The sequence below is a fragment of the Opisthocomus hoazin genome, chromosome 22 (genome assembly GCF_030867145.1).
Source record: "Opisthocomus hoazin isolate bOpiHoa1 chromosome 22, bOpiHoa1.hap1, whole genome shotgun sequence".
Classification (NCBI taxonomy): domain Eukaryota; kingdom Metazoa; phylum Chordata; class Aves; order Opisthocomiformes; family Opisthocomidae; genus Opisthocomus; species Opisthocomus hoazin.
Genome location: NC_134435.1, coordinates 4,817,796 through 4,845,352, shown reverse-complemented (window position 1 = coordinate 4,845,352; position 27,557 = coordinate 4,817,796). Strand labels below are relative to the sequence as shown.

The following is a 27,557-nucleotide window of genomic DNA, read 5'->3' as shown; positions in this document are numbered from 1 at the left end:
AGAATGAGACCTACAGTTTACAGGTTATCCTGTTCAGTGGAGTAAAACCTGCTTTTAAAACCAGTGAGTGTCGTTCCAATATTTAAGCATCCTTGGACTGAGTCCCAGGCTGTTAAAGATGGAGACTGTGTTGGAGGAAAAAGCTATCGACCTTTGGGAGTACATGCTTAGATCATAATTTTCATAATCAAAATTTTAAAAATAACTGCAATGGGGAATAAAGCATAGTGCTAGACTCCTATGCTGTTCTCTCTTAAACATTCAGTGGTCCCCTCGAGCAGTTGCAGACTGATAGCACATCATACCATGTGCTCACTTGTCTTCTTAGGAGACAACTTAGCCTACATCAAAAAGCAACATTCCTGATTTCCAGGTGTCTATTACTTGTCTGCTGCAAAACCCTAAGCTTCTGCGCTGTAGCAGAGGCATGCTTTTGTTGTCAGGCCTTTCAGAGATGAAACACTTTTAAGAGCTTTCAAGTTTTCCCTAAGGACTGGCACAGATCACTTGTGCACCACTTGCACATCACATTATCGCCATGACCTGAAAGGCCCCTCTCTCTTTGATTTTCTTAGATTCTCATTTATTTTTCTGGACGAACAGCATGAGCTACAGTTAAACTGTGCAATGTACCATGAGTGATTAGATATTAGAAAGAATAATAGTCTTTACAGAGTAATGCGCTATAGTTTACAAATTACAAAAAAAAAAGCTATTTACTCCATCCTGTTCACATCTAGAACTTTCATTCACAGAGGATTAAAATAATTCTCCAAAATTCTGTCAGAGGTACCCTTGGGAATAATAAGCCTCGATTTTGGCAATTTCCCCAGTACAATATATTTGTTTGAAAAAAACCTAATGCAATCTGTTGTTTTTTGTGAGTGTGTGTTTAATCAAATATTTCAACGCTCTTTCTTCTGAAGCAAAAATCTATGCCAGTAGATTAGAGAAATCAATGTTCACCATTAGAGGTAAATAAAATGTTTTGCAAGAAAACATTCTTTTTTTTTTTACAGAAAATCAGATTTAGTGACTCCAAAACAGTTTGCAGAGAGACGTATATATTGTTCTATCGTTACCTGGAAAAAAGAATCCTACAAATTTGAAATGGCTTCATTTTTTTCTAAAACAATGGCCAAAATATTTTATTTTTGCTCTGAACAGGGCAGTTTTGTTCCCTTCATTCTGAAAATGTTGATCCACAGAAGAATTCATGTGGTGCCCATAAACACCTTTGCAGTAAAAATGAACTCATAACTGTGAATTCATCCCAGAACTTACAAAAAACTCTGGGGATGTGAAAAATAATTTTGATATTTATGTTTTCTGCCTCCAGTGCATACATTAACAATTTAATCTTCGTAATGATTTTATTATAGGGCTGTACTATCCTAAATTTTTGAGTGGAGTCCCCCATCTCACCATTAAAGTTATGCAGCCCTGTAACTCTAGGAAGGCCTCAGTGGTCCCAAACGCGTTTTTTGGCATGCTGCCTACCCAAGATGGATGAACGAACCGTGCTCTAGTGCAGTACCGTGGAAAATAACTGCATTTTTCCTCAGCTAAGATTAAATAACAATTGAAAGAACAGTGTTCTTACAGCAGATTTTCCACATTTTCTGTACAATTTTGCCTGTCTTGCACCTGCCAGCTTACAAAACAGCACCAAGACTCCAACAAAATGGGGGAGGATTCACCCCGTTAGGGAGTCACATCTCCTCCCTTCTCCATTTTGGCACAAACTGAAAGAAAAGTGGGGCTTTGCAGAGAAATTAGAAAGAGAGACACTTTGCTTTGGAAACATTCTGAAGTAATAAAAGCTTACTAGAGAAACTAGTTGGATAGTCACGATGGAGAAAGATAAAAAAATTAATAAGCTACACAGTGGTCTAGCCCTGTTCTTGCCTGCGTTCCCCCACCTTGCAAGAAAATACATAGAAGTAAACCACACACAATGAACACTGATAAATATATCAACAGAAAGATGAGCAATGTTATTTTGCAAAGTTCCCTTTGGGATATGCTTTTTTCCCTGAATTGTACTTAATACACAAATGAACAACAATTATTTTCTGAATTAGCATGAAAATGAGCAAGAGAATTAGAAAAAAGCTCTGAACACAGCAGGGCTAATTGGGGAACAAACTGATGCTATGAGTAGATCCAAAGAACATTAATCATCTCCCAGGTCTGGTCCTGTTACACCACCTCACACAGATTGCTCTTGTACTCAGGCTTTGATAAACACGACCACATCAATCGCGCGGAATTAAGCATCACGAGCTCAGGAGCAAGCCCTCCCTCCCATCGGGGAGGCCACTGAAAACGCGGGCGTCAGACTTTTGGCAGGGGAAGGTGTTCCCCAAAGGAGGGCTCGGTGGTGTGACCCTCGCCAGCATTCAGCAGCAAAGCCAGCAAGAGAAAAGAGAGACACGCACGAGTCAGAGGGCAGAGCAAAGCCACAGGGTTAGGGTTTATAGGCCCTGTACTTTGTGCATTTTAAAAGGTAACTGTTGATCTAACACATAGGCACTGAGGAACAGCACTGTTTAAAATCCTTGCTTCTGCGCACAGCTTTTCATTAAATCCCTAGAAGCGCATTTGCTGTGGTCACAGATTTTTCTGTGGTGCTCCCAAACAGCTCTTGAAAGCAGGTGGGTCACTGACATTCTCACAATTATTACTTTCCTTCATTCGTGAATTCCCTTTTGGATCCAATTTAAAGCACACAAACAGCACACAGAAAAGCAGTGGTACGAAAATGCTCAGTTTCACATGTGAGGATGTTTGACCGGACTTGTTTTCAGTAGAGTCCTTCCTAACCAGGAATGGCATATCAGCTGTAGGATTTGTGAAGAGAGAGAGGCAGATTTCTCTGCTCATTGTGGGTAAGAGTAGTTGCCAACGCTGCCACATTGGTCAGACCAAGCCTTTGATGCGTAATTTAGAAGAACAGATGTTTTATCTGGGAACTTGTCCAGATCTTAAAAAAAAATTAATGAGGAACTCCATCGTGGACTCTTGTCAGCAGCAGTAGCTTCCAAAGTACTGAAGAAACACTGAGTAAAGAGCTGGATTTCTAACTCACAGCAGAGAAGCAGGGACGTTGCACTATTACCTTTGTGAGTGACACACTGCAGTGATGAACTAATTGGTGATCACCAGTTAAATTGACTGAACAAAGCTGTAAACCCTGGACATGTTCATCTGGCCATTATTTTTTCATCAATCCTCTTTTCTCATTCTGTTCTTTTCAAAAAAGCCCAAGAGTGACATCTCTCCTTCCCGTGAGCTGCGCTAACACCGGCAGAGACAAATGGCATGAAGTTTTAACAGGACTGCAAATGTATGAGAAGTCTTTGAGAGCTATTAACTACCGCATTTCATGCAAAACTGAACTAATAAAGACTCTTCCTCATAGATCATGTCCAAATTGAAAGGGGTTTTAATCCACACAAAAGATTTCACAAGGCTCTATCATTAGTCCAAGGATTATTAGGCATATAAGAAGATACCTTCAAATTTATCTTTTACACACTCTTCAATCACTGCTCACTCTTGCCTGTTCTCTTAATGCCCTGTCCAATTTGTACTGTAAACGCCTTAGAGGATGTGCTGACAAAACGCTATTCTCTGTCTGAAAAACCTCTCAGGCATCCCCTCCCTCATCGTCAGGACCCAGGGCGGCTCACCAGGTGATGCAGAGAGGAGGAGGAAGAGGGAAGGAGGCGGCCGCGCAGGAGGGGCCATGGGACTCCAGCAGCCTCCTCCGGCACCCCGGGGGTAGCCCACAGGGGAACCCACCGGCACGGCGAGCGGCTCTCCCACGGACCCACGCCATGCGCCCTGCCAGATGCCTCAGGGGATCCCACATCCAGCAGGTCCACCATCGGCAGGACCAAAGCCACAGCACTGTTTCTGAAACACGTGCCAGCCGTGCTGCCAGATGTGAGAGTCTTACCCTAAAGGCACGAGGCTGAAAGCCTTACAGGACGAGTTAACCACCACGGAGCCAGGGGCTGAGTAAACATAAAATGTTTTCATTTAACTCAATTTTATACTGTTCGTATTTTATATATTTGTATTATTTTTACTATATTTTGAGATGTTACATATTATTATATAGTACATACTATATAATATATATGACATACAAATTATATATAATAATACAAATATTATTATATTTGTGGTTTGCACACTATGGTTTAAGAAGTGTTCATTCCAGCACAATGGAAACGAAACAGAGAGGGCATTGCGTTGTCATTGGTGATTTCAAAGTTAGCTACACTATGCCTGGAAAAATACAGTTTCCTTGTGCTGCGGCTCTTCAGCAGGCCAGTTAATCAGGTGACGCAAATCGGCGTAGCTCTGTCTGGAAGCCTCAGCAATAACGCAAGATGTTGCTCTCCTGATTACTTTTTGCTGAGCCTACACGCTTTGTAAAGCCACCACAGCAAGTTGATAACGATGCATGAAATGGAAAAGCCTCCTGAGCATACCCGAAAGCACTGTGGATGCGCACAGCAATCGCAATGGTGCGGTGATATTCGATGGTTCTTACTACACATGCACCTACAGTAACATATTCAGGCTTTTGCTGTTTTTATGTGGGTGCACCTCCACCTCTTGTAACAGGTTTACTCCTGATTAACACAGCCTTAAATATGACTGGGGTCAGATGTACAGCAGTATTCAGGTCAGGCACAGAAAAAAGAACAGAATGCTTTGGGACTAAAGATGAAAATCCTCAGTGGTGTCACTCCACTGATTCAGATCAGCAGAGAGTTTGGCCTAGTTACTTCCCTCATTGACATGTCTACCCTCTGAGGCAAGGGTAGCTCAGTATTTTGAGAATAAAACCACTCTGGGGACATATGTGCCACTATCACACATCAACAGTAGTTCTTTCAGCATCACAAAACTTGCTGGGAATTGTTTGGAGAATTTTCAAAGTACGTTTTCAATACTTTTCTATTCATCACGGCGCTACTCAAAGGTTAGCTGAAATAGCTGCAGGCAGTGGAGGAAACGTAGGGAGATCACATGAAACACAGCCTGCTTTCTGGAAAAAAGGGGTATTCAGCACCTCCTCTATACCATTACTCTGTACAATTTTGACCACTTTTGGCACATCAAATACTGGAAATAGCTCAGAAAGCATTTGTCTCAACATCTATGTCTATATATCATAAGGACCACTATACAATGCAAGCGCTTTACTTCTACCCTAACTAGAAAAATGTAAGCTGCATAATGCCAAAAATGCCATCAGGATGTAAGCACTGCACATAGCCATACTGCTAACATCCTTCCAGGGTTCATTCCATACTGAAAAGCGAAGATTAAACATACTGCCTCATGTACATTACCCCATTAACTTTGTATTAGAAATCAAAGACAATTGTTTTTTTTCACCAGATTAGCTTCCTCAGCCAGGTAGCTGTGAGATAAGATGAGATGTAGTACTCGTACATGGGAATCGGATCATCCTGAATTTAGTTTGGCTTAACCAGCTGTGGAACTACAGTCTGAGCTGACAAGGACATTTAGGGACCCGAGTTGTTACAGGCAAATTTTTGCTTCCCAGCTAAATAGGGAAAGAAATTAGAGACCAGTCCCCAGATTTATCACTCCAATGTAATGCAAGCAAGACAACATATTCTTCTTCAAGTTCAGTGTTGCCCGTTACAGCAGTACAGGTTTTATTCAACGTCTGTTGGCAAGTGGAGGGGCCTATTTCTTCAGTTTTATTCCGGGTCTTGATTCAGAGAGACTCTGCAGATAGTCGAGACCAGTTTCCTCACTGGTTCTACTTGTTCTACTTCCAAAATAGGGCAATGTTAGTTTGTTTTCTCTAAATCTGCTTATATATTTCTTCATTCTTGGCGGTTCGTAGTGTATTTCAACCTATGCTCAGTAGGCTTTTCTTTGTTTATTCACAGCTCCCCTCGGTGAAGTTCTGTGGTCTAATTAGAATGTCTTGGCCAAAGCTTTTAACATATTAGCTGTTTCATTTGCTCTTAATTCAGTCATTCAGCAATCAGATCTGGAGCTTTCTGTAATTATGTGACTCCCGAGGGAGATGCTCTACAAATTTCCACTGACATTTTTCAGTTCTTTGCCAAATTTAAGCAGAGGTTTGATATATTTAAAAAGAAAATCTTTATTAATCTCTTTTTAATTGTTTCCAGTTAGGTTACTGGAACTGTAGATGTGTCTGACACAATGTTGTCACATTCCAGGTTTTCAGAATTTAAAATATGCGCAGCTACTGCTCTCTGGGAGGAGAAAACCTCCCCCAGAACCAGCAGAGCATTCTGCACTCCACACTCCATGTTGCATCATGTTTCAGTTCATCTTTCTGGAATAGCTACAGTTCTAAATAATAAGACTTCAGCTTGGTTTTGGAAAAAAAATGCAAATTAAACTTTAAAGTTGTTTACAATTATGGTTTTTAACGTTCACTTTGGAGTTTTCTCATTTTACTTGTTCTCGTCACACTAGATATCTCTGAAGACAGAAAACCCCAAAGTTTCCTTACCTGTGTACCAGCTGCTTGCGGCTTACACAAATCGCAGTTTCGTAGTCGTGAGTGACACACACTTTATGTGGGCTGCACTTCACCTTCAAACATGGATCTTTGGACGGATCGAGGGCTATAAAAAACCAAACATATTAAAAAAGAAAGTGAGAACTGCATATAAACTTCTCTCTTGGTTGACAGATGACAACTGGTTAGAATGAACACTCCCACATCTGAGCGAATAAATACTTTGCTGCTTTACAGTATGTGCCGTTGTTTTCAGGCTGCATGTTAGAGACGTTTAAGTAGAAAGACAGAGGGAGACCTTAAGGACTCTGATGATTGAGCAGTGACCTGAGTCTCACTTGTTATTCACATTAATATTAGACACAATACTCTGGGATGAAGTTCTGGTATAATAATCTATATTATGCTGTTTATTTCATAGAAAAGTCATGCTGAAATAAAATACATTCACAAGTAACAAAATGACTCGTGTTTTAGAAGCTATCTAATAACTGACATATTGCAGAGTGCTAATAAATTTAATTTCACAGATACTGTATAACAGGCATATTATTTTGTAGAAATTATTTTTAATTTTTACATAGAAGCATCTCCTGTATGTAAAATGCTTGAGCAGAAGAGCTGTAATAACAGTAAAAATAATCCTGGGCTTTTATACAACAACTTAGATCACCAGCAGCACTGTTGGAAGTGGGATTAGAGAGCACAGTGAGTTGCTATCACACAACACAAGCTGTTGTCCCTGCTGATGCTCCTCAGGGAAAGTTCCTCCTTTAAAGTCAGTCCTTACACTTCTTCATCCTCCTTCCGACACCATCCACCGGTCCCCCTCTTGGTGGTCACATCCCTGCTTTGGTTCCCCGAGGGGCGATCACTGCTGCTTTGGCCTTTTCTCCAGTAGGCTAACAGGACCCTAACAGCAGGCTAACAGGATCTGGGGACAGACAGGGACACACTGCCCAGAAACGTATCTTCATTCCTTCAGCCAGCTCCAGGACAAATAATGTAACGGGCAATCTTTATCTCAACCGTTCTTCAGTTGCTGGAGAAAAGGACATGGCAGCAGTAAAGGGAACTTGTCTCCCTCTGAAGTGATGGATGGTTTGAGGTACTGCAGCTAGTCAGGAGTCTGGAAAAATGTGCAAAAGCGGCATGCGATCCTGCACTGTGAAGTGCGGGGTGCGAGGGTTTACCCTCAAATACCCTCTTTGAAGCTGTGATTAGGATAGATCCCATGAAGCTTCCTCCTGAACACATCCATTTAGCAAACACAGTCATCCCTGGCTAAAATCTGCCTCTGTAACAGAGCCCTGCAAGGCAGCACGACAGTGGACTTGGGGGAGTGAACAACGCTGGACTCTAATGACGATGCAAATGGACTTCAAGGACCACAGACAGAAAGCAATTACCAAAACTGGCATTCGGCCAGCACACAGGGATTAACACACGTGCACGCACACACACACTCTGCTTATCTGAAAGGAGTGCTCAGAGACTGAAATGGCACAGCGATAAAACTGCCAATATTCTGACGGGAGGCTCCTGCAACGATCCCCATTTGCCTGGCGACGAACCGTTTTCCTCAGATGCAACAAACACACTCAGAAAGGAGCAGTGAGAGTCTGAGGAGCCCCTTCATTTTTTTCTCTATACACAAAAATGTCTCGTAACACTAAATGAAGAAATTGCACATGGCATATCACACTAGATTTTACTAGAACTGCACATACCCTTCCCCTCTCCCCAAATAAATGAAGATATTAAGCATGTATCAGAGACCTGATGGGGTAAAATTAGGATTCGGTTTGGGATCACCCTGTTTCACACCCAAAGCAAGCGAGAAGCTCTGATCTCAGCGGAGGCAGGAGCTGCTCCTTCATAGAGGCGAGAAGCTGCTGATGCTGATGCTGGAGTGGCCTCCGGGTCCCTGCAGAAGCACAGAAGATCTACAGAGGCAGCCAGTATTCACTGTCCTGCCAGCGTGCAAGCCTCTCTGCTCCTGCCAAGTTTCTATAGATTGCTTCCTTCAACGAGCGGCGATTCGGTAATCTTTGAAATAAAAAGAGAGGAGAGCTATGCTGGATACCACTCCAATTAGAGCACTGGTCTCACCTGGGAAAATCTCTTATAAACACTTCTCTGCAATCAAGTCCCATTTGGAAGGCTACCCATCTAAATTCATTCTCTTGCAAAAAGATGCTTCTAAAGATCAGCAGTAAGATATCTCCGCCAGGATGAATTGCAAATATTCAAAAAATGATTATGCAAACACTTCAGAAGAAGGGAAGTCACAGCCACGCGGAGAAATTTCACCTTCATTTAAGAAGTGATTTTTAGACAAGCTTTTTTTGGACATTATTTTGCCATGAATTTTTCTGTTCTTCTTCAAATCCCATTTTACCTCTCCCCTCCCTCCCCACATAATGGACCACTCTTGGAAATCGGCAACTCTTCGTTTGATTCTTGGGACTCTATAAAGCTCTTATTGCACATTACGATATCTGAGTTTCTCAGTTTTACTGAACGATCAGAGAAATTTTCGATGGATATTATTTGAAGTACATGAAGTTTCAGTTTGCTGTGTACCAAATTTCTTTATCTGACAGCAAATGCACTGCCAATAAGCAGAGGGTTCTTCTGTTGTGCTGCAGCTGCTCTGTGTTGGTTTGAACAGCCATAGCTACAAGCTCGTACCAAATTAACACCCATTACACATCAGTGACGGGCAACTGAGCTTAGGCACTAGTGCCTCTGTATTTAGTGGAATGTCTTTGGTGCAAGACACGGGGAAATCATAAAAACAAAAGTGTTAAAAGTTTTTTCTTTTAAAGTCATTAAAACTGATAGAAAAGGTGAGCAAGCAGGAGACAAGACCATCTGTTTTCCACACCGTAAACAACACGGCATCAACACCCAGTGAGCTGCCATTAGGAAAATAAACGGGTGGTGTTGGAGGGGCCAGTCTGTCCCCCTGAAAAGACCAAGGGCTGAAAAGGATCATCACGGGTGTTTGGCTGGACCCTTTTGGTGTCTTTTCTCAGTCAGATGAACTGGCACACGGGAAGCAGCCCTTCCCCTGCTCTACATGCCCAGAACACAGTGGGTGAGATGTACATTCTTAATCCTCCTCCTTCGCTCTCGCTGCAGTTAAAGACTGAGGCAGATCTTTGGCAGGGACTGAAATGGCAAGCCCCAATTTCCCTACCTATCTGTCTACCAAGATATTCTTAAACTGCAGAACAGAGCGAGATCCTCTCCTTGTGCAAAGCCTCTGAGAAGTAAGCACCACTTGGAGCGTGAAGGGTCACTCTGCTTTCTAGGTTCAGTGGGCTGATGTAATTCAAAGGTCACATCCACAACGAAAAATTTCATAAGCAGAACTTTTGCTCACTTGCTCTTTCACTGGAGCATATGTACGTTGTCTGCTTTTGCTGGTGAAACATCCTTGACGCAAAATGCTGCATCGACAGAAACCACTGTGCAAACTGGCTAGGAGCCCAGGGCTAATAGCTGCCGACACTGCTGGGCTGCTGGAGAGCGTGCTCTGGCCTTGTGCTCGCAGCTGTCGGTCAGCCAGAGCCTGCCCCAGTGGGGAAGCGGGCTCAGCCTTGAAAGTCAGTACAAGTTTGGCATGAGTAAGAGAAGCAAGATCTGGGCCCACACGGTCTATGTGACACCATGCACAATTTCAATACTCAACATTTTTTCATATCCACTTCAGGAACTCCTCAGGTATTCTACGGCAATAAAAATGCACGCACTTCTGACGGATGGGTGTTCTGAAACAGCACCACATGATACATTACTGTTAAAAGAAACACAACTTTCAAATATTTTCCACTTAAAAAATTGTCTATCAAAAAAGAAAAATATTGTTGAATGCTCATCAGTTTGAAGCAAAGGAATGGGAAAAGATGTGGTTGGAAATCCCGGTCACTGTTTCCTTTTAAATTAGGTCTCAACTTCTCTCTCCCTCAGTGTCTTGCTTCTAGAATCTGAAAAGAATAATAATGCTGGCAATATAATAAACAAAGCTTTCCCCCATATGTGTCATGGATGAATTATTTCATTCATGGTGGAGAAGCTCATGACGATCCTTAAATGGAACACACTACAGAAGCATCATTTATTATCCATTACAAACAGCCCTTACACACAGTTCAAAACAGTAGAAGGAAGTTTATTAAATACAAGCAAAACAGTGGGCTTTGTCAGAAGACAAAAAACCTCATGATCTGGATTCTTATTTCTTGAGATTTTTTTCCACTTATGCAGAATGCATGATCCATATGAACATAAGAAGACAAAATAGGGATTTATATGTCTGCAAAATTCCTCAACATGTTAAATAAGTTTGGAAGGTTGTTCCACTGCTAAGCAACACAAGCCCTAAGGAGAGCTCATAATAAGAAACAATTTCTGAAATATGCTAATCAAAGATCATGCTTTGTTAATCAGATTTCAACACAACTAGGAGCAGATGCTCATCATCTGCAGAAGAAAAGACCCTTGGGAATAAGATGAAACATAACAACCATGTTTGTCATCACAGTTCTTTTTGTCCTAAAGCAATGAGTATGAAATCTTTGAAAATGAAGAGCCAAAAGTACAAATAAATAAATGAAAGTGGGAAGAGGAGTGAGGAAAAAAAATGAAGTTTTTTATTATAAAGATGCTATTTCATCAGCTTGAAAGGAAAACTACAGCCATCCCTTTTCTAGGTCAAAGAGTCTGCACATAGTTACTCAGGTCTGTCTGCGCAGTAACAACAAAAATACCTTAAGCCTGGCGTTAATATGTGAACACTTTTCCACTTTTTCCTCCGACTGAGACGGAAGGTGAAATTGATACGGTTAGTTCATCTGACCTGACGGTGCCTGAGGGTTGCTCCAAAATTTCTCGAGGGGATACGTGTCCAGCCAGCATTGAAACTACAGCTTTCACCTGACCATAAATTCTTTGATGAAAACCCACTCCAGCCACCCTGCCTATCTGTTTGTGAGTCCAGGCTTCAGAGTTTCCCACCCTGAGCTTCTCCTGTGTTGTTCAAATCCCTGCATGCTTGGTCTCCAAGGGAAGTATCCATCCCAGGAGACAGCTGGCTGAAATACAGGGAAACAAGAGTACTGCACATCTCTCTGTATAATAATTTTCAGAAGGTTTTTATCCTGGGAAAATTTTTCATATTTGGCTTTTTATCTCAGCTTAAAAGTCTTCCTCACTCAACACCTAGATGTTTCTGCCACTGATGCTTTTTTTTGTGGCCAGCTGTCCCGGTGCTCTGGGCTGTGAAGTCTCTTCCAGCCCGGCAGCGCACAAGTGAAGCAGTGATTAGATGGGCTGAAGTTTCTACTTCATTGGCCATGACATTTTTGTAGGAAAATTGCACTCTATAGGTCAGCTGATTGCACTGCAAAGGGGAAAGGCTTTCATATCTACACAGCGACCCGAAACCTGTGCAAGGTCCATCTATACAAAACAGAGGGGCAGCATCAGAATTCCTGTCATTAAGACACTAAAGACTTGCATTCCTTTTTTTGGCCAAGTTTTTATTATGCATAGCAACCTAAGTTCCCTCTTAAAACTATAAATCTCCTGTGGTTATCTCATAAAGACACCAGAATAATTGGTAAAAAATAAACACCAGGGATTCCAGCAGACCATGAACAACCTCCTCACAGTATGCTGACATCTCTTTCCAGTACCCAGAGGATTAGAATCACCAGTTGCACCCCAACCCCTTTCTCTCCCAGCTCTGCAAAGCAGCCCAGAGAACGCTCGCTTGTGAACACGCTGTCCTCTCCCCTCCCTGTACCATTCAGCACAGGCTGGGAGTTTGCAACATAAATCAGTGCTGGACAAAGGCCTAACAACGGTGTTTGAGATAATTTTCTATTACATTTCATGTTTTTGTATATTCCCACTATAAAAGGAGACATATGACTTGAGGAAACTCCTTAGTTCAGACAACGGCAGCTCTGTGAGACTGCAGCTCTATATGTTGCAGCTGCGGGTCATTGTGTTAATCACAACAGAGTAAATTTATTTTTGACTTTAAAAGGGTGATAACAAATAAATACTTTCAGTGTCTTGCAGCAATGGATGTTTAATCCTGCAGAAACTGTACAACTAGTTCACAGCAAGATTTATGAGCTTGATTTTGTTTTTATGACCATTCGTTTGGGGGAAGCGAGTAATTTCAAACTCATAGCTGTTTAGTGGAGCTGAAACAAACTACACAATCAAAAAGAAATGGCATTATGTAAATATTGCGTTTTTTGTTTTCAAAATTGCCTGACAATAAGTACTATGATCACTCAATGACAAAAATACTTCTGCATAATAAAATGTCAAGAGCAGTTGCTTTTATGCAATCCCCTTGGAACTGTTCTGACTATACGAGCAAAGAAGAACATCTGCTGGGAAAGGTATGATGAGCTGGAAAATGGGACCTGCTGTCTTCGATGCAGAGATCCCAGTGCATATTTTAAGCCAAAAGAGGTTGATAAGAACACAAAGCCTCTCACCAAAACGATGCATTACATTACAGGTGTGCATTTCAATATTGTTATGTATGACTTGACTCCAGCAATGCTCTGCAAGCCCGCAGCGGCAGGAGAGCAGAGCTCCCGGCTGCACAAGCCAGCTCTGGGCAGAAGGCGAGCTTCTCACCCGGCTCCCTCCCCATGCAGCACGAAGCTTAAATGGCAGCTCATGTCAAGCTTCAGATCTAAGCGGCCACGTTTCAAACTGACATCTTGTTTCCTCTTACAGCACGGTGACAGCCAGAGAGAAAGCGTCAGCAAAGCAGCGAAGAAGTGACTTGGAGGAATTCTGCTATCACAGAATCACAGAATGTTAGGGGTTGGAACAGACCTCTGCAGGTCACCCAGTCCAACCCCCTGCTGAGGCAGGGTCACCTACAGCAGGCTGTAGAGGACCTTGTCCAGGTGGGTCTGGAATATCTCCAGAGAAGGAGACTCCACAACCTCCCTGGGCAGCCTGCGCCAGGGCTCCGTCACCCTCAGAGGGAAGAAGTTCTTCCTTGTGTTCAGCTGGAACTTCCTGTGCTTCAGTTTGTAAACTATATACTACTATATACTTGCATGAAAACCGTTGTATAGCAAACATGTAAGAAGCCACGCAGCCAGCTTAAACACGTATTAATAAATATCTCTACAAACTTTGCCCTTGGTTTTTGCTAGGAAAAGGGCATGTTTTCAACACATGATGGTTAAAAACAGTTTTGGTTTTGATGCTTCAGTTGTTCGAGGTAAACCATAGACTTCCCCTGAGAATTAGAGCTTCTACTCAGCTTTAAAGTAGCTGATGAATTTATGCTTTTCTCCTCAACGTGAACGCGGCCATACATGTTGACTTAAAGAGCACTCAGGCGGACGTTGCTCTGCTTCTCTGCGAAAACACAACAGTTTCCAATGCTCCAGAAGTAAACTCCAAGCAAGCCATGTGCCGAGGTTAGATTGTCAGTGGAGCTTCATCCAGGTGCAACGAGATTCCCCCATTGCCCTTGTATGAACGAGACGCCCAAGTAAGCCTGCAATGGACTTCCAGGCTTTCATAGCTGTTCAGAAGGTCTCTGCCTGTACCCTTTCCCCTGATTTTCCTTTTTACAGGTTGGTAAGTGGCCACAATGAGTGGCTAAGCCCATGTTGTTTATCAGAGCCAAGTGTAACATTTCTTCTCAGAGCTAGTATTGTTCATATTTCTGGTTTTAAAAAATGTTATTTAATAACAGATGACACAACCTCCCATCCCCCACTATCAGTTGTAAATAATTACCAATGTTTCTTATTCTGCTTCTGCAAATCTTGGAATAAATGATTCTGCTTCATTAGGGAGAAAATTGGTGTTAGCCCTCCCCCAAGTCTAGGGGAGAACATGTCTTCGATTAACAAGCTCAGATATTTAAGTCTCTCTCTTTCCCATGCTTGCTCTCTGCATAATTACTCAGAGCAATTTGCATACAGAAATCAATTCAGCTGAAAATTAATTACCGTAGGCCTGAATGTTTCAAACATGTATGTGAATTATTTTCAGTAAATGGAATTTCTCAAGGCAGTTAAACAGTAACATCTCAAACTGCCAGCATTTATTCCATCACTGCGTAGTATTTTTGCAGAGTTTTGTTTTGGAGCACCCTAACATTGGAGTGGCTGCAGACATTGGTTTAGTGCACAGAAACATCTATTTTAATTTTTACATGCACTTTCAAAAATCATTGCTTATAACTGGCATCTAATTGCTTTTGACATTGCTGAGGGCTATCCAAGGCAAAAGATGCTTCAAAGGACTCTACAGATTTCCTTTCCAAAGCAAAGGATATGAACCCAAGTATTTAAACGAATTTCCTTGACAAATATACAGAAATATGACGCAGTGAAAATAAGTGAAGAAAAAAAAGACAGGACTGTAAGTTAGGAAATGTGCTTCCATTAGCGGATGTGATAATCAGTCACAACCTTCAATGTAGCTATTTGGCTAGCAACTAGTAAAAAGACACGTACAAGACCAAAATTTATTTCTGAAGAGTTGTAAAAGAGAAGATCCTGGTTTGATTTCTGACAATGAATCGTTATAATTTATATCTCAATATACTGCAAATGTATCTCACATCGCTACACTGGAAGAAAGAAGCTGTCAAACACGGCTACGTACTCATTTTGTTTTTCAGCTAGCACTCGGTGCTCTGCTCGCAAACGACTCTCCAGCCTGCAAGGCAAAAGCTCAACCAAGGCGCAAGCACAGAGCGCTCGCGTCGGTTCACTGAAGGATGATCTGGCACTGGGGCCATCACACTTCTCTACATTCCAAGCACTTCCACTACGTGATAACTTGTGCCTGTGTCACACTCGAGGGAGTGTGTCGGCAGATTCCAGTAAGCTGAAGGCAAAACAGGGCTTTGGCATATATTTAATGACAGCAGCTCCAGAGCTTCTGTCTCAGAGTCCCCAAAACTGCTGGGGTGATCCAGCTTAAAGCTTCCTGGGATGGAAGCAGAGAGCTTCAAAAGATTGCTCTAACCTTTAGTTGGTGGAACACCAGAAACTGCAAAAACCTCTGCTTCTGCCTTGCAGGGAGGACACAGTTCTACAGTATCTGTCTGTAACAGATCCTCGGCACAGGACCAGAGCTAAAAACGTGACTGCTTTCTTCGGTCAGCCTCAGGTCTCTGCTTGATTTCCAGAGGTACCCCACAACAAGGCAGCCAAGCGTCCTTGACCCCAGGCATCCCGATACTCACTCCAGAGCTTCTCCACCTCACCAGTGTTTCATGGTTCTTTCTCCAGGAGAGCTGTTGCTGACTCCCTCCCTGCCCCTCGGGGGCCTCCAAGCCCAGCCATACCTCTTCTGGAACAAATCACGCTCCCTCACACTTTCAGGCTCAGTTTTCCAGCACATGAGTGTGAGGAAAAGAGGGAGCAAGCACTTGGATCTCCGCACTGGTCAAACTGGCTAGCTGATACCATCTTGCGAAATGACGGTCAGATCTTATTTTTGCAAGACACTGAGGGTCCTTTTTCCATATCTGTGATTGAACTTAGGTCTTGTGATACCGGCTGATTCCCTTAAATCTCCAGATCCCAGTATCAGAACAGAACTTTGTTTTTCTCTCCAAAAGCCAGTAAGATTTTATTCTCCTTGCTGCTGGGGAAATACTGAAAACTTAAACTACAAAGATTTTAAAAAATAAAAGCCATACAAAAAATAATTACAAGAAAAAATAAGTATATTTAAGATAACTCTGAGATTTCTGAATGCTTGGACTTGACAATCTTTTGGTAATTTTGAAATATGAATACAATTTTTCCTGTGAACTGACCAAGACTATTTCCGCTTTCTGTTACACTGGAGAGGTTTATCATTTATTTAGTGGGATTTCATTTAATACAAATTATTCTACTCCAAGGCCAATGAAAAAAAGCAGATTACACCTTCTTCAGAAAACACTATTTTAAATTATTCATGTATAATGAAAGATACACCTTTCCCATTTCAGATGCATACAAATATATTTTGATTTGCTTGGAGAGAAGTTGCATCATATGTCATGAAACACCTCTGTAATACTTCTGAGGCTGTTGCAATTTATATTTTAACTGAAGCAATAATGTAATGGGAAAAAAAATTACCGTGATTTAATTCAGATAGCTAGTTTGTGGGAAACTGAGCCCTTTTCCAACTTTGGTTAAGAATTATAATGAAGTGTAATACTAAGAATGATAAGCAGAAAAAAAAATTGAAACAAATAGAAGTGGATATAGAACTCCTGTATTTTTCATAGAGAAAAATCTCTTATCAGTCAAATTTTATAATTCTTCATTAGATATTTTATGTCATTAAATCTCATCTGAAAACATGAATAACATCTCTTTTAATGTTTATATTTTAGAGGTAATGCAGAAGTAAAAGTGCATCACTGCTGTTACTGATTCCATCAGCAAATAGTGAAAAATGAGGAGGACCAAACTGCTGTTTTTACGAATCAGTATTTCAGCACGCATAATGACAACTCTTTTCTAACACAACACTGTAGAGAGCTAGGCCAGCAATAGAAATTCTGGATATGAATTTCCTGAAAGGCTGATGAGTTTGCTCTATTTGTCGACAGACTGAATGTCAATGTTGTTACAGTTACCGCAATTCCCAGCCAGCCACGCTGCGTATCTCTACACCCTCGCGTTTAAAATGTTGAACTAGAGAAGGCATTCAGCCCTGGAAATGAGAAAACCTCTGCTTTCCCATTAAGTTCCTTTGCTAGGATAAACGAAACAGATTTTGGCTCCAAACATTATCAGCTATTACGTATAAAATATAGGGGCTTATTTTATGCTTAATTAGTAAGGTGCAATATGTATAGCGTTCTTTGAAACAGTATGCCATGGAAGAACTACCAGTTTTACCCTTGTTCTCAGCATCTTAGCACATGGGCAGTGGCCGTCCTGGTCAGTGGGGCTGGAAGGAAAGGCCACCCTTCCATCGTCTTCTTGTTCTGTCACTGCCTTTTCTGTGACTTAGGATAAATGAGTTAGTCACTCTATGCCTCCCTCTCTGTTTCAGCATTTAAAATGGGCATAGTAATACTTACCTGTCTAGAAATCCCCCTGGGACTCTCGGAAGACATCACAGAACAGAAGCAAAGAGCCCCTGTGAATGACTTGTAGCGTAATGATTTCAAACCAGCTAAATTCTGCAGAACTAAGAACCGTTTCATGTTCATTTATGGCAGTCTGATTGTCTCCATGGAAACATGGGCAAAACACTTTATTTTCCACATCACCAGAGGAAGATTTGTTTCCATATTACATTAGTTTTAGTGTGCACTGAGCAAAACAAACACAAAAATAAAAGACTTTTCAAAGACCGATTTCATTATGGAAAGATAGCAGTTCCAGTCCTAGCCCAGGGAAGCAGTCGCTGCCAACCTGACACCTTTGCGGAAAACCCTGCAAGATGGGCAGCCTTCTGAAGAACACCTCGGGATCAGGGATGAAATAGAAAAATCCCAGTTTTGTAAGTTTACAGGTAAAGAATTTATTGTGAGAAGAAACCACTAGAATTATAAAGTTACGGAGATCTTAGCCATTAGATATGGCCAAAAAAAACCCTACAGAATGATGCTGCTGCTATTATACATTGTTTGTACATAATCTAGATATCTGTTCAACATGAAACACGTCAAAAGTGTAAATTGGCTGGGGGCTGGCTAGCCTAATAGATTGTAGCTTAATGCAATTTTCATTGCTTTTGAGAGGAATTACCTGAGCAGGAAGAGATGAAGCTCCTCTCTGGATAATCCATTAGTCATACAATTTAGTCCTATCACATGGATATCTGGAAAAGGCTAGGATGGGAAATAAATGAAAGGACAAACACCTGTCCTGGCTGGTTCTAAAGTATAGTAAATATAAATACAGCAAAGAGAATTCCTTCTTCTAGGGCGAGTTTAACAGAAACAAGCGCTGTGAAAATCAGTGCACATTTAATACCATTCCTCACACCACAGCTCAAGAGAGAATCTCTAATGTGAAATAAATAAAGATGAAAATTCATAGCCTACGAAATCATTTTGTAAAAATTAACTCCGCTCTGCTGGAATTGACCAGCAATTTCTGGAATTGTGCCGAAGGCAGAGATTTTGAGACAGGGAGTTTCTAAACAGTAGGAGATTGGTGACTTTTCTGCACAGAACGAAATGAAAGGGTAAAATAAGCAGCTAACCTCAGAAGTGGAAAAAGCAGATTGTCAAATGGGCTGGAAGACAGAAAGTGGTCACAAGGAAGAGCATTAGCATTGCAATTTAGAAGTGTCTAGTGGTATGATCGCAATGAAAATATGAAGTTATAGGATGTGTACAGCCTTGAGAACAACAAAAACAGAAGGAAAAAACCCAACATTGGGCTCTTTCTACAGGCTTTATTCTTGCCAGGCTTTAGCTGCTACAGAAGCGTGGAAACTGATGGTCAAGTTTTAATTCACACAGCCCACAGTTCCTCTCTTGGTTTTAGGACCTCAGAACTAATTCTCAACCACAGAAGATCACCTCTACAGAGCTGCTGCTAAATCAACACACTTTGCATTTAGCTTTTTGTAGTTCTCTGGCAAACGCATACCAGGCTAAAATTCTGGTCTAATTAATGTATTACAGGACATCTCGATATGTCTTTTGATAAGTGATTGATAATAATTTTTAAACACACAAAAGCAATGTTTAGAAGGCTTTAAGTGGATTCACAGTTTAATTAAGATGCTTTATGTTTCTCAAAAAATTATGCATTGATGAATATATCATTTGACAGAGGAGAAATGCTATTTCTCTTGCCAATACTTAACTAAAATAATTCTGAGAAAAGATCCTTTATGAAGAATTAAAGTTTGAACAGCTCCTTGTGGATACTTGAGTAATTGCCTGGAATAACTAAAATGTTGTTTTGTCCTTTTCCTACAGAGAAAGAGCTGAGGCTGCCTCAGGCAATACCACAGCACATTCTGTAACTTTGCACTCAGCATCGTCGCTAAAATCCACTTCTACAACAGAGGAACAACTTTTCGTAAGAGAATTGCTTGATTTCTAGAACACCTAGGCAAGAAATACCTTGAAACAGAGTAAGCTTCCTGAGTTCTGAAGTAACACTGAATTATTCAGGGTTCCTGATGTACATGTTACTTTTTATTAGAACAAAGATAAAACAGAGTTCTAATAAAAAGGAACCATGTGCATCAGTCATGCTGAATAATTCAAACACAGAGTAACAATGGAACTGGAAACTGGGTTTTACTCCCTTTCAGGGAATATATTTCCAGAGTCAACTTGTCTGATCTATCTCTTGACATATCTGGGGGCATTGCCCCACATTTGAGACAAGAATAATGTGATGAGCAACAAACAGTGTTAGAGCGGATTGGGGATGGGAGATGGCAAAGAGGGAGGACACTAGCAGGAACTACCACCGTAATTCTAAATGAATTAACTTAATTCAGTTTTGATCTGAAAAGATGTAAATGTTACCCATAACTGCCATTGCCTTCTACACTTCACTGTTCCCATAGTGAATACGGATGCATTTCCCTCGCCTCTCCTGGACCGCTTTACGATCTCAGCAATTCCTGTCAAGCCCTGGCCTTTGTGCAATGAGTTTGGCCGTTCAGCGTCCCTTGACTGTACCAGCAACTCTTGCATGGCTAAGCTGGGGAGCAGCGCTGACCGTACTACAAACTCTGGTTGCCTGACCAAGGTGAGGAAAAAGAGCAGGAATAATCAGTTGTCTCCCGACGGCCTTGGAACATACCTTATCTGGATCGTAACTCGGGTAGATTAGTAGCAGCATCACTGGAATTTTGGGAATTCCAACAATTACCAACCGAGATTGTGGCCAGGATGGAAATTTACTGATGCCTAAAGTCAATCATCTCATGACCCTATAAACAGGGGTCTAAGTGAGGCTCTTCAAGCTCTCCTGCACCGCAGTGGGCTGCGGTCTTTGTGCTTGTCTATGTGCGTGTGTGAGTTGATTTAAGTATCTAATAGCAAGTATAGTATAAATATTGCCATTTCAAATCTACGGTTAGGTCACTGTTGTGATTAGAAATCACCCCGATCACACCAGCGACTTGATTATAAAGTGCTGCTAAAAATCTTATTAAGTGCTGCTAAAATCTTGTGCTCCACCTTAAACTGCGTTTCTAAAATCTTACAATCCACCTTAAACTGCAAATAAACCCTATATAAATCATTTTAACTCGATTCTAACTCGATTTTCCCATGTATGTTCCATCCATGCAGCAAGTAATAGAGTGAACCTTGCCATCGAACTTTGTTAAGTCACACTTTTATAAATTCCTATTAAAACCACTTTTGCTAATACCTTTGACGGTGATTCTTTAAGCGGCCTAAACCACTCATATGTGACAATGGAAAACCCAGGAGGATAAGCAGTGGATCTGAGATTGGAGGGAACACCAAATAATGCCAGATGCTTTTCCAATTTCAAGCAAGATCCTTGTTGAAAAATGATAGTCAGAAGATAGGAACAGTATAACTGTGACCTTAGTACTAATGAGAAAAAAACATTTCCATTTATATAAATGTTGTGTGATGTTAAGGGAACAGAAATTGTATTTCAGCATGATTTATCCACCCCACTGCTTCTTCTGCAGAATATATTTCCATTTGCTTATAATCAGTAAATTGACATTTTAATAAGGGTGCATGGCTACAAAGAGGTCTTCTCTACTGCAAGAAGAGCTCAACATGAGCCGGCAAAGTGCGCTCGCAGTCCAGAAAGCCAACCATATCCTGGGTTGCATCAAGAGAAGCGTGGCCGGCAGGTTGAGGGAGGTGATTCTGCTCCTTTACTCCACTCTCGTGAGACCCCACCTGGAGCCCTGTGTCCAGCTCTGGAGCCTCCAACATAAGCTGACATGGATGTGTTGGAGCGGGTCCAGAGAAGGGCCACGAAGATGATCAGAGGGCTGGAGCACCTCTCCTACGGGGACAGGCTGAGGGAGTTGGGCTGTTCAGCCTGGAGAAGAGAAGGCTCCGGGGTGACCTTAAAGCAGCCTTCCAGTACCTGAAGGGGCCTACAGGAAGGATGGAGAGGGACTTTTCACAAGGGTGTGTAGTGATAGGACAAGGGGGTACGGCTCTAAACTAAAAGAGGGCAGATTTAGATTAGATATTGGGAAGAAATTCTTCACCATGAGGGTGGTGAAACACTGGCCCAGGCTGCCCAGAGAAGCTGTGGCTGCCCCCTCCCTGGCAGGGTTCAAGGCCAGGTTGGATGGGTCTCTGAGCATCCTGGTCTGGTGGAAGATGTCCCTGCTCACGGCAGGGGGGTTGGAACCACATGATCTTTAAGGTCCCTTCCATGTCAAACCATTCTATGATTCTATTCTATGATAAGAGAGCGGAGCAAGCCGTGCAGTAAGGTGGACTGGCAATGAGGGAATATCTCTGCCCCTTTCCGAATCCTTCTTCCTCCCCTGTGGGGTTTGCAATACCCCCGTGTTACTTGGGCTGACATTGAACTAGGAAATGAGTTTCGCTTGATTTTACCATAGTCAAACTTTAAACTCTGTTCATGTTTGTCTGACATGATGACTGAATTTGCATTTATAATTTGGGCAAGATCATTTTTCCAGCTGATTTCATAGTACTTTCCAAGACAGAGTTGCTGTCAGAAAACCGAACTCAAAATTTTCATTCATTCTAAGTCATGTCAGAAAAAAGACTGCAGACAAGCTGAATATGCTAGGTGTGCAGAAGAGAAAAAAACTAACTGAGAGCTTCATGTTCTGTGCTCTGACCCCTTTTCAACGCTTTGGATATTAAAGTTACTTTACTGAGATGCAGAGGTGGGGGCCAGCTGTACAAAGCAGTCAGCCTCAGCAGCAGTTCGGTCACAGTCCGACCGACTGTACCGCAGGCGTTGGAAGCAAACACTGTCACACCAGCTCCTGCTGTTGCCACAGAGGCAGTCGTAGCGTTCAGTACCGCCAGTTCATCAACAACAGAGTAAAAATGCAATTCTGCTCATAAAGCTTGAACGCCATTAAGTTACACCTCACAATTTGGAAGCAGGGAGTCAGCGTTTCCGTTCAGGGTATTTCGTTCAGCTACTTACACAATCGTCCCTCGCTCTTTCATACACAATACATATGCGTACAATAAAAGGCAAAGACATTAAAAAAACATAATTAAAAGAAATATCAGTATTGTAATGTATTATTCCATGTGCATGTCTGGCATAAATGAGCTGCGAGGATCTATATCACAAGAACTCAGATTAAGCTACAGCAACAGCCTTTGTGCTAATGTGCAGGACCTAATGAGGGAATTCCTTTCTCTCTTTCTCACACAGTATCAATTTCATGCCCTATAGGTTTTTAAATGGCCCACAAATCTTCCTGATTTGTTTTTTGCTCTAAAGGAAGACTACCATATCAGGTCTTTTAATGCAAGCTGAACAGTCAATAACAGTCAAGATATTTATTAGGTATAACAGACTCTTTAAACATGGAAGGACCTATACAGGACATGGCCGTTGGTATGTGTGGAGCCTTTACTACTGTCTGGCAGTATTTGCTGAGGGTGGATGGTGTTACACCAACACTAATCTACCGATAGGGTTTTTTAAGGGCTTGGCAAACACTTCAGAACAGTAGGTGTCCAAGTGGCAACGTCATTGTTTCAGAAGAAAGAGCCTTCTTTCCTCTATTCAGCGGATCGTTGTGGTAGCTCCTCCTGGAAGTTTCCTACCTAGCTAATTCATTCAGCAGTCTCCCGGGCTGCGGGATGATTTAAGACTCAGCATGTTCTCCTACAGGTAATTTGTTAGTGTGTCTAAATTTCACATCGCTTACCTACATTTTCAGGTGGATTTCTGGTTCATTTGGTTTTATAATGAGGCAGGACCAAGCCAAAAGGCTGCAGCTAGCGGGGCTGTGCTGACCCTTGCTGTTTACTTGCAGACCAAGAAAGCAAACGAATGAAGAGGAAGCTCAGCAGACTCATGACTACAAATACGGAAGCTTGCTGTGCATTTTTACTGGCAATGGACAGTCATGTTTTTGTAGTGAAATGAAACGATCCTGCAGTCTTTCTTTCCTGTGAGTAAGCTCAATAAGCTTTCATTGTGCTTAAAATCCCAGCCTGTTACAGCCAGGGTGCTGATCCTGTAAAATGCTGTTTACCCCCAACTTCCTCTGATGGCATTAACTGGCAGCCTTAAAAAAATGCCACAGAAACGTCAACGCCCATGAAGAGCCATTACCTGTATGGGAAGTACCATGTGCCTGCACCAGAGAAAGCGCAGATTTTATAATGGCCATATTTTTACAGATATGTTTTTTTTTTTTTAATGATGAAACACTGGGTAATATCACAGACCAGTGGAAGCTTTGGCTTCTTCGGGATCAGGATTTCACTTTCTGCTTTTAAATGGGCTTTGTTAAACGATTCATAAGACAGGACCAAGAGGAAGGTAGGGAAAGTCGAGGCTTATTTAAACTGCAGCTTTGGTCACCTGGAGGCTTAAAATACTTCCACTGTATTGCTGACACGTTTGAGAAAAACGTGCATAAACGCAAAAGAAACAAATGGAAATACAAGAACAGTAGACATAAACATTCTTGCCACCATGGTCAAGCTGATAGCTTGGCAATACACATTACTGCTCACACTACGTTTTAGGAGAGAAAACAGAAGCCAAGCATTAGGGACAGTTTGGGTCAATGACCCTATCTCTGCTTGCTGTTCTGGTTCCAGTATCTTTGCTGCTCATGCTTGATAGCGCTATCAGAACAAGGAGACCAGAATAGCTAGAATCTTTCATTCTTACCCATTACGGCAGTTCTCGTGTAATGAATAATTCACATCCAGGTTATTTGCTTGAACTGCTGAATGCTGGGACTCACAACCAGATAATTAGCTAATAAAGAATAGTGGATTTGTTGCATGCTTCACTTACCAGTTTCTCCAAATTAATGCAGAGGTGACAATGTGCATTCATACAGAACGTATACACAAGCAATGTAGGAAGAAGAAATCTTAAAAGCATCATGTAACTACTAACATCTAGATAATGCATGTAGCTTCAAAATTATGTTAAAATTTGTCCAGTACCACAGGCATACATGTGGATTTGCCATATAATGTACACCGTTATATTGTCTGAAATGAGTCCACATCTTTCTGCAGCTGAAATCAGAGATGGACAAACCCACAACTCATCATGCTGTCTTTCAGAACGGAAGCTTTTGGCCCTCCCCAAAGGGGAGCCATTTTATCAGATTAGATTACACAATTAATTAGAATTACATTATCTATCAACATGTAAAAGTTTTGAGACTCCTCTTACTATTTCTTTGAGATTAAGCGTGCATATTAGCAACTGCTCTAGGCCATACCTTTAAGAACACGGAAATGCAGAGCACAGGCTCAGATTTAGTGGTAACAGACAGAAAGTCCTTAGGGGATTATTGCTGCCCATTAATGATATCTCAAGCTATGCCCATACTCCCATGTCTAGTGCCTTCCTCTCCATGGAAGACTGAAATTACCATGAATTTTCAAAATCCAGTGTAAAAAAGAAATATATATATATTTGTCATTTCATTAGAAAGGCAAAAATGCAGCCAGTATTTTGGTCACATTTGAAAGAAGTATTCAAGACATCATTTGTATATCACAGCAAGGGAGGGAATAGGGCATGAAGCCATCTGTCTTCTGACTGAAACCGATACAGGCTTTAATGGAATTACACTGGGGATCTGGCTTATGCAGGCTGGCAAGAAAAGGAAACAAACGTGGAACAGTTAATGAAGCAGAATGTGAGTGAGCATCAACCAGTGTGATAGCCTGTGATGACTCTGAAATAAAGATATGTGCTCTTCTTGTAGGCATTACAAACTCCTGAGGCAAATCTTTCGCAGAGAATACCTACTTGAACAGCCCCCAGTGAATACTTAACGTTATGTGAAGAACAGAAGGCTCCGTGTATCGGTAACTGTGCATCTTTCCGTAAAAAAAAACAACAACCGAAAGCCACCAATCAAGTAATGCCCTTGGAAATGCATGAGCAAGAGAGAGAGGAGCACTGAGACAGAAGTACCAGAGATTCTTCTCGAGTGTTGCGTCTTCCGTGGGCCCGCTGACCCCATCGGTATCTCTAGGACATACATTACTTGCAAGCTTGCAAATGCAACTGAAGTACCACAGAAGTACTCCTGCATTTCAGCATGCCAGTACGTTTTGGGACTTTAATCACAGGTTGCCTATTTGCCGACATAAAATAATCCTAATCCTCCCCACTAAAGTTTTGCTCAGCTCTTATTTGCTAATTCAGCTTGATGCCAGCATTTAACTTCTCCCAAGGTTACTTGCTCATCTCACTTCAAATGGCTCAGAGGATTCAATATCCAATTAGCTTTCTGAAAATCTAGTTGTTCCATAATTTGGCAGTTGGAGTGAGTATGCGTTAGATTTACTTATCAACCTGAACTTCTTTTTTTATAACTTGATATCTCATCTCATCAGCACTGCATTGAAATATTGACTTGGGAAACTACGCTAATGTTTAATTGGTGGGGGGGGTGGGGGGAATGTGCGTGGTGGGGGTGGAATTTCATTAATTAGCCACCTACCAAATAATCTGCTGAGAGGCAACAAGTATAAATGATATTACATTTCCTAGATGAGTCTCCAAGTAGCACAAAGGGAACAACTAGCATCTACAGCTCAATAGGATCTTAACTCTCAGACTGCAGGGTGACAATTAAATTCTGGTATAACTAAATACCTCGATCCAGTGAAATCTATACTCGACAGTACCTCCTACTACTTGCTTAGAAATCAAAAGCCTCATCTGTCCACTACCCAGATGAAATGTGAGTTGGCCTTGCCACTCTCTGACAACTGCACTGTACGAGACTACAAGCAGCACACTACCATTACTGCTGTTTTAGCTGAGGGGTGGTAAGTTTTAGCTACAAATAGTAACTTAAAAAGGATTAACCAAGTATCTGAAGATTATGTGAACATATTGAACGTATCCAGAGATTTCTATCAAGCTCATGTGACAGGATCTTGAACCTACCTAAGAATCAGAATTTTATTTTGGTATCGTATGTATAAAACAGGACTGACAAATGCTTTCTTCTTAGCCTTTAATTTATTATTCTGAAAATTGAACAAATGTATTAAAACCAGTAGGTCAACTGAATGCACCACTGAAAATCCATGATATTCACATCAACAGGTTTCCTAGAAAATTAGAAGGAAACTAAGGGAATAAGCTGCATTTGCTGATGGGATATCCATTACAGTATGCACAGAAGAGACACTGACACAGTAGAAGGGAGTGATGGTGATGCCAACCAGAAGGCAGAACTCTGGTAAGAGGATGGGGTCACACCAGCTCTTGGGAAAGCAGCACAGGCTTGGTGAGGTGTTACACAGCTGGATTTGCAAAGCAGGCAGCAAACACAGAAGGCATGGTATCACCGCATAGATTTCAGCTGCAGCAGGTAAAGCCAGATTGCTATTTTGAAAGCCCTTGAATTCATTACGTTCCTACCTGTAGTCTAGTCACTGAATACACATCTTATCATCTTGATGTACAGCATAAAGAATGATTTCCCTCATTAATACAAATTGAACTTTCAGTTCCAAGCAACTTGGATTAGAAGAGGCTATAACAACGTGTGGCTAGCCCTGCCCAGTTACTCAGGATGTGGCCCTAATTAACATTCTTGTGGTCAGTTGTCTAATTTTAGATGTTTCAGAATTTTGTGTTTCAAATGCAACATGGCATTTAGAATGTTTAGAATATTCACTAGCTAGAACACTGGAAAAATACATTGATCAGACGTTCCTATTTTAAGTATTAGCTTGTAAGCAATATGCTATTGCCGTAACATCCTGGTGAAACACACAGATTACACCAACTACTATATATTCCTGTGTACAACTGAAGGTTGCATT

General features: G+C 41.5%; 1 protein-coding gene across 1 annotated transcript in view; it reads right to left on the bottom strand.

Annotated features, from left to right (window-relative positions):
- The window catches only part of SPOCK1 (SPARC (osteonectin), cwcv and kazal like domains proteoglycan 1), a 319,944-nt gene that overhangs the window by 123,915 nt on the left and 168,472 nt on the right, over positions 1 to 27,557 (bottom strand). The window contains exon 4 of the mRNA XM_075441481.1: positions 6,548 to 6,662. Within this exon, the coding sequence (XP_075297596.1) occupies positions 6,548 to 6,662 (115 nt within the window). The remainder of the gene's footprint in view (positions 1 to 6,547; positions 6,663 to 27,557) is intronic.